The following is a 7,295-nucleotide window of genomic DNA, read 5'->3' on the forward strand; positions in this document are numbered from 1 at the left end:
ATCTTCTCTCTCTCCAAATAGCTGATGGTTTATTTGGCATTATATACCGCCTTTCCTTGAAACACAGCAAGGTGGTTTACACATCAAATTGGAAAAACATAAAAAAGGACCACCACTTCAAATAGAGAAAGATACAAAGATTATGACACAGAGCACCAATAGAGCAGAACATACAAATACTAGGACACCGAGCACCAATAGAGCAGTGGGTCAGTCTTGACTCACATAGGCACCACCATCTGGCCTGTCTCTCCCACATACCACACCGTCTGCACTGAATAATATATACTAGATGGCTAAAAACTGTGGCATCACATATTACAATACCCCACAGATACCTACATGGGGGAAACATTCAAAATAAGGGGATTTATTCATGCTCTCCTCAAATGTAATTTACATTTGGTATGTTGTGAAAAACAGTATACCAAAATAAACTGAACTGAATTATTAGGCAACTAGTAAGAAATGCCCGTTTCTGGCAAAAATGAAACGGGTGCTAGCAAGGTAATTCCCCCCCCCCCCCCCCCCCGTCCTCCCTCCCGAGTTGCAGACACCCCCTCCGTGCCGAGTTGCACACCTCTCCTCTTCGTCCCTCAGTGACGTGGTTGCGAGGGCCGCCCCACCCTCAACGTCATCGCGTTTTGATGCGAGGGCCACCCCACCCTCAACATCATCGCGTTTTGACGCGAGGGCGGAGCTACAGTGACTGGAGCCTGCAGGCCAAACCGTATATCTCGGGCGCCTCTAGTTTCCAGCTTGAGGCTTCAAAGTGCCTTTTATATATATAGATGTTTATAGCAAAAAATATTTGATTTAGCCTCTTGATTTATTCCAATAACAATATGATTATGAATCAGCCAAAGAAGCACTTGCATGATAGTTCAAACCTATTCCTATTTGCTTCCCAGCCACCTTACCACCTTCCCTCCCTACTTTTCCAGGGGCCCTTCTCTGCTTCCTTCCATCCTCTCACCTGAAAATGCTCCAGCATCTGTTTCCATGACAACAGCAGCAATGTCTCCTTTCGCACCTTCTTGGGAATCTCTGAATAAAGGAGAGAATTCTCCCGACTGCCATAGGGCATCCCTGCAGGGACAATGAAAAGCATACAATGGAAAATTCTGAAGGCATGTGAGAGAAGAAAAGCAACAGGTTTCACAGCATCTCACACTAGAATGATTCTAATAAGCACTTCCCTTCTCTCCCTCCCGCTACATATACTGAGATTCAAAGGGTGAGAGATGAGATGAACAGCAGACATACATCACTTTACTTTGAGTTTCGCTTCAATACAAACATTTCAGCAGTGATCTAAGGACGGATATTTAGCATTACTATGAGGAACTCCAACTCCACCACCTGTGCAGGATGAGGGGAGCTGGCATGTGTTATCACCTTGGGTCATTTGCTGAACCGTCTATCAGACTCCTGGTATTAAGGCACAGTCAGTGTATAAATCAGTGCGTTATTATTTATACAGCTACATACAAGCCCTAAAACCCAGGTATGAAATAAAAGCAATCACATGCAGAAAACAACTGATCAAGACTGATTTAATCTAAAGACCATCTGGGACTGCACACTGTAGGAAATCCCCAGAAAGAGACAGTGGACATCCTTAGCCATAAGAAGCAGCCTGTGAGGAACCAGGTCAGGAAATCAACGGACTAGTCTTACCAAGGTAGTACAGTCGATGTGAGTGAGGGCTGGACTCATCTGTTTTCTGAACAAAATGGAAATCGTGGGGCGCCTTATTCACGATCATCCCAGAGTACTTCCTGCTGCTGTGAATGATTTCACGAAGCCCCTCCCACGTGTGCTTTTCCACAAAATAATGTGAGGGCACATCATCCATGTCAACCACTTCACTGCTGTCTGACAGAACCTCCACTGCAGTCATCCTGTCTTCTCCTTCGGTGCTTGTGGAGCAACTGTAAGAGAACAAATGCCTTTCAGTAATGATGAAAAATATACCAGCGTAATGATATACCAATATTTCACTGTAATAAGAGAGGGGCATAATGAAACATTCCAAAGCAACCACCAAAAAAGTCAGAGGAATTTTTCAGAGAACTAATTTCTCCTATGCACTTTGGGTTTGCGTATTTTAAGTTTCCCTATTCCTTATGTGGCACTCAAGCCAAACATTTTAAAGTCAGGTTGTTTTTCCTGACTGGCATAGTGTCAGGGGAGCATTCTCTCTACAACAGTTTTGCTCAGTTTGGACTAACTTCTCACATAAATTTCTAGGTTACATGTTTTTCAAAGTTTTCTTTTAGGTTCCAATACAGGCTCCCACCACTGGGGGAGGGGGGGGTCAAAAGACTGAATATTTCACAAAAAAAACACAGGATGAGTCTGCAGTGTGCATAACAGTTCTTGCAGCATCCTAACATTGATGGTCTACAAGGATATACTACAAAGGGCTACAAAAGGGACACAGGATCCATGACATGCTCAGCACATCGCAAGTGGGATGTGATGCTAATTACACACACAAGGACTTACAGACATCCTAATAAAATAATACAGTATCTCAGGAAGCATGGATCTCTGCACTATATGAATAATATAAGTTCAACATCTCCATTTATTCTGAAGCACACTCAAAGCTGCTCATAATATTTCCTATCTCCTGCCTTACATTTCTGAGAATACACATGGTAAATAAAATCACTAACTACATGATCTTCTTACCCATTCCTTAAAAGATACCATTGTTTTAATAAAGATAACCTTATATGCCAGCTAGAAGTGCAAAACACATTGCACTGTGGGCTACAAGGCGGAGAATAAAAGACAAAATATGACCCTTGAACATTTATCCTGTCCCAGTGGGAAGTGTGACTCAGTTTTTTTCATTGCTGCCAAAAGCACATTGTGCTATAGTGATGCACAGCGCTAGTGCCAAAATAGAAGTGACTGACAGCACAACCTGTCCAAATTGTGACAGTGATTGTGACATAGACCCAATTCATTTGCACTGTGTTCCTCAGAGTAATACACAACCCACCCCTCTTCCAGCTTATGAGATTCTCATTGGCATACCCACCACTGATAGAAAGACAACTCACATCCCCATTTTTCTGCAGCAAGTCTGATCACCATGTCTATCTTTCTCACTTTTTAGCTTCTCGGCCCCTTTTCTCATTCTTCCTAATGTGCTACGTTCTCAGAAACAGGACCATGCAAATTTTATTTTTTTAAAAAAGCATTTTCTAAATGACATTTATCTGAGGAAGTGGTTTCTCAGCAAACATGATCCCTTTGTGCACCTATAGTACAGACCAGGCAGGAAATGATGCATCACTACTTGCTAGCTCCAAGACAACTGCTTAAACAGCAGCGAGGGAAATCTCACTAGAATACTATTGCTTAACTACAGCAAAAAAAAATTTCCAAACCTAATATTGGATTAGAGCTTTCTAAATCACTCCTTTCTCTGTAGTGACAGTTACATGTGTTAAGTAAGAGAAAGTCACACCAGCAGAAGTGGCTTATGGCTACCTATATATTGTAGCAAAAATTAGAAGTTGTGTCAAATCAGTTGTTGCACATATGACCTGAGCAAGCTGACCTGGGTTATAGGGTTTCCACCACAACAGTCTTGGGAAAGAAATATTACCTTCTCCAACTCCCTGCAGTCGTGTTTTCCAGGCGTAGCCTCTTTACTCTCTGCATTAACTATCCAACAGGCCTAGGGCAGCACAGGAAACTAGAGAGAGGAGGAAGGAAGCAAGCAAAGGAGAAAAAGCAGACAATAAAGGGAAGAGAGACAGGAACAAAAGAAGAGAGCAAGAAGAAAATGCAACAGTGGAAAAAAAAGGAAATATGAAAGAAAAATGAAGAGTTATGTTACTTCATTTTTTCTGAAATGGAAAGATATACAGGGTGACAAATACTACCATATAGCAACACAAACTGTGGTGGTAGATAAGGACCTTGAAGACCAGAACTAGTCAGTCATCAGGATGCGTAGACAAGCCTGGACAGCTACTGGAGTCAACAAGTTCCTGCACTTCTGTACCTGGCTGCATCCTCAGAGGTGGATTCCCTCCCCTACCCAATCCCTATGGGCAGGCTGGCTGCCTGCATCACTCAAAGGCCACTTCATTGATTTTAGTTACAGCTTTGGATGGGGAACTTCACTGGCCCTACCCAAGGTATTGGTTGGTCCAGCAACAGTCCTACATATAGTCTGTCCAACTGACTTCCTTTAACAGTGCCACACACCCTAGACAATCTCTGGTTTTCCCTTTACTTCTCTGTGATTAGGAATCCTCTGTGCCTATCCCAGGCTTTTTAAAATTATTGTCTTTGTCTTCATTGGGTAGTCAATCCATGCATCCACCGTCCTTTATGCAAAAAATATATTTGAATATGTTATGCCTGAATCTATCCCTTAACAGTCTCATACCATAATCCCTTTCTTGCCCTAGATAGAACAAGGTCTGTGTCATTTGTATTATAATAGGGAAATTCAAATACCTTTAACATATAAATATCTTCCCTCCTTCTCTAAGATTTATTAAATTCCTCCTAGTAACATATAGGGTTTATTGGGGTTTTGGAACACACATGCTTTTTCCCTGTGACTCAGTTCTACTAAATCAATGAACATTCCTCATGCCAGCTGGCGTTTCTTAGCTCCTAAGAGGGGTAATTTGGCATGCAAAGGAGAGAGATCTAAAAATGCACTAGCACTGAAGGACTTTTAAGTAGTGGAAGATCAGGTAAAATTTTGGGTCAAAATCTAGTGTGCAGTTGGCACTTCTGTCATTCAGAACCCTGAATCATGGTAGTTACAGTCACATGATATTTGGCGGGGGGGCTCTTCTCTCTATAGCAGAGTGCAAAGGAAGGTAGTGTTTTTCTAAGTGTAGTTATGCTGCTATTGGCCTTTTTGGTTCTGATGAATTTCTAACTGGATGTATCCTGTTTGTATTTTGTTCACCGTTTGGAATGGTTTGTAGCATGAGGAACCGGAATTGAGAAAAAAAAAAGCCCCGTCAGAGAGGATCCTTAAATTTTAAGCAAGTCATGTGTGTAGGTACACTGCAATATTTTGTTTCCGTTTACATTTAACGCTCTTGTACAAGAACTTGTGAACACTCAAGAGAGTATCCTCTGCACGTTTGGATTGATTTAAGAATTATCAAGTTTGGGAACTAGTCACAAAATATTTTAAATCTTTCTGCCTCTTTTAAGAACACCATCCCCTCACCCATATAGCAGGCAGGAATATAGGCACAGACAAGATCAGATTATAGGGAACACATCATCAAGAAACAAAGCTAGTTTCGCAGCCCCTGCCTTAGCTTGCCCTATGCCTGCCTCCCCTCGATCTTTTTCTGCTTTTCCAGGTCAGGCTGGAAACAAGGCAGCCTGTTCTGGTTTTAGATCATATCAGGCGACCACAAACTCTCCAAAGGAGAAGAGCGGGGTGCGGCCTGTGGTGAAAGGTTCCGCCAGGGGTTAGTTTAGAGATGGGGGCCCAGGCCTGGACTGCTGGTCCCCCGCCCCATCTTGTTTGAGGCGCGGCTCGGCGGCAGCCCAGTTCAGGAAGGAAAGAAAGATCCGGGAGGAGGAGGGGGTTAGTGAGGCACCGCAACCCGGCAGGGCCTCCCGCTTTTCCGGCCCAGTCTCTCCCGGAGCTCCTCCGACCCGCGGCAGACAGGCAGCCGCTACTCACCGCGGGCTGTGCGCACGAGAGACACCGGCGGCGGCGGATCCTTACCAGGCTCCGTCACTCTCGCTCCATGGCCCGCACCGGGGGAAGGGAGGGGAGGGGACAGGGAAAGGGGGAAACAATCAGTCAGCCAACAGCCCGGAAACAGGCGAGCAGAAACCGGCCAGCCACTACCTTTAACCCGGACGCAGTCCCCGGGGCCATGACACAGCCACCCCTGCAGGGCCGGAAGAGTCCAAGGCTACCATCGATGGGGGGAGGGGGAAGAATGGGATGAGATAAAACAGAAAATATCAGATCAAGTGTACGATGGCAAATCTTTAGGTGCAGAAATCTGTCGAAGAGCAGCAGGCAAAAAAAGAAAAGCTAGGAATTAAATCTTTTTCTACCCTTCCTCCCCCATTCTTCTGGTGAGAATGAAAGAATCCCAGTAGAAGCCGTAGATTTATTAGAGTGGCTAAAATAGAGCACAATGCAAGCTAGGCGTTGGTGGTATAGTGGTTAGCATAGCTGCCTTCCAAGCAGTTGACCCGGGTTCGATTCCCGGCCAACGCAACTGGTATTTTTATTTATTTCGAAGAAATTTTTAAAACGTTGTACCTTAATTTGTAATACTATGTCATTCTTCACTGCCTCAGATAAATAAATAGGTCATAGAAACCTACTTATTGAAGAAAGCTTTTAAGCTACAGTTGGGTGGTCGGCTCTTCCCGGGATTCGCTGATTTCCGCAAGGTTCTTTTGTCTAATGTGCTTTTACTGTCAGTGTGCCTGATATCGCTATTGTTGATATTATCCTTTGTTTTTTCACTTACAGTCTTAAGTGTGCTTTCCTGTCAGTGCATGGCGTTCTTTTCTTTGATTTTAATCTTGTGTTTACACTTTGCAGCACTTATCCTAAAGAAGAGCGGTATAACTAGGAAAGGGAAATGGGACTTTGCAACTACATTCAAAGCGGTTTACATATATAAAGATACTTATTTTGTACCTGGGGCAATGGAGGGAAGTAAACAATAACTATAAGCTCCTAGTATTTATTGATTTGAATAATTTTCGACTCGTATTATGTAGACACGGAAGTGGCTTTATAATTCATGGAACAACTAAGATCGTTAGAATTAAATCTTAAAACTAAAATGGGGAAGATAGAGAAAAAGAGTGTTTCCGCCCGGGATCGAACCGGGGACCTTTCGCGTGTGAGGCGAACGTGATAACCGCTACACTACGGAAACTCACATGTGTATTATTAGCATTTATCACCCACCCAGTGAATTACAACAATCCACCTAGCTATAAGTATGGGTGTGTTTCTAATACAGTTAAACATATGTTCTACGAATGTGTATTTCAGGGGTCAAGAAAGCAAACCAATTTACCAACTTGACCACTTGCACAGATAACTGCAGAATACGGTACTTGCAAAGAGTTTACAGCATGCAGTTTGTGGGGGCTTCTTTTCAAAAGAAAAGGAAATATTTCGTTCAGAGAAAATAATTGATAATGGTAATTCCTCTGAAGAACTTTTAAAAATAGTCTAAAGTTTGTCTTTACCTGTGTCGATGAGCAAGGTTATTTGGCAACTTATTTTCAGAATAAGATTTCCA

At 43.1% G+C, this 7,295-nt stretch overlaps 1 protein-coding gene and 2 non-coding genes across 4 annotated transcripts in view; 1 reads left to right on the plus strand and 2 right to left on the minus strand.

The window, feature by feature from the left end:
* DPP9 (dipeptidyl peptidase 9) overlaps positions 1-5,860 on the minus strand; it is a 59,528-nt gene extending 53,668 nt beyond the window's left edge. For both annotated transcript variants that reach the window (XM_030220174.1, XM_030220173.1), the window contains exons 1-4: positions 5,741-5,860; positions 3,629-3,718; positions 1,681-1,934; positions 977-1,089 (exon numbers count right to left, since the gene is read on the minus strand). In XM_030220174.1, coding sequence (XP_030076034.1) covers positions 977-1,089; positions 1,681-1,934; positions 3,629-3,684 — 423 coding nt within the window. In that variant the 5' untranslated portion in view covers positions 3,685-3,718; positions 5,741-5,860. The remainder of the gene's footprint in view (positions 1-976; positions 1,090-1,680; positions 1,935-3,628; positions 3,719-5,740) is intronic.
* Positions 5,861-6,175: 315 nt separating this feature from the next.
* On the plus strand, positions 6,176-6,247 carry TRNAG-UCC. Its single transcript has one exon. It is a non-coding gene; the product is annotated as a tRNA-Gly (tRNA).
* A 603-nt stretch (positions 6,248-6,850) lies between these two features.
* On the minus strand, positions 6,851-6,923 carry TRNAV-CAC. Its single transcript has one exon. It is a non-coding gene; the product is annotated as a tRNA-Val (tRNA).
* Between the last annotated feature and the right edge of the window lie 372 nt (positions 6,924-7,295).

Source organism: Microcaecilia unicolor, chromosome 11 (genome assembly GCF_901765095.1).
Source record: "Microcaecilia unicolor chromosome 11, aMicUni1.1, whole genome shotgun sequence".
NCBI lineage: Eukaryota > Metazoa > Chordata > Amphibia > Gymnophiona > Siphonopidae > Microcaecilia > Microcaecilia unicolor.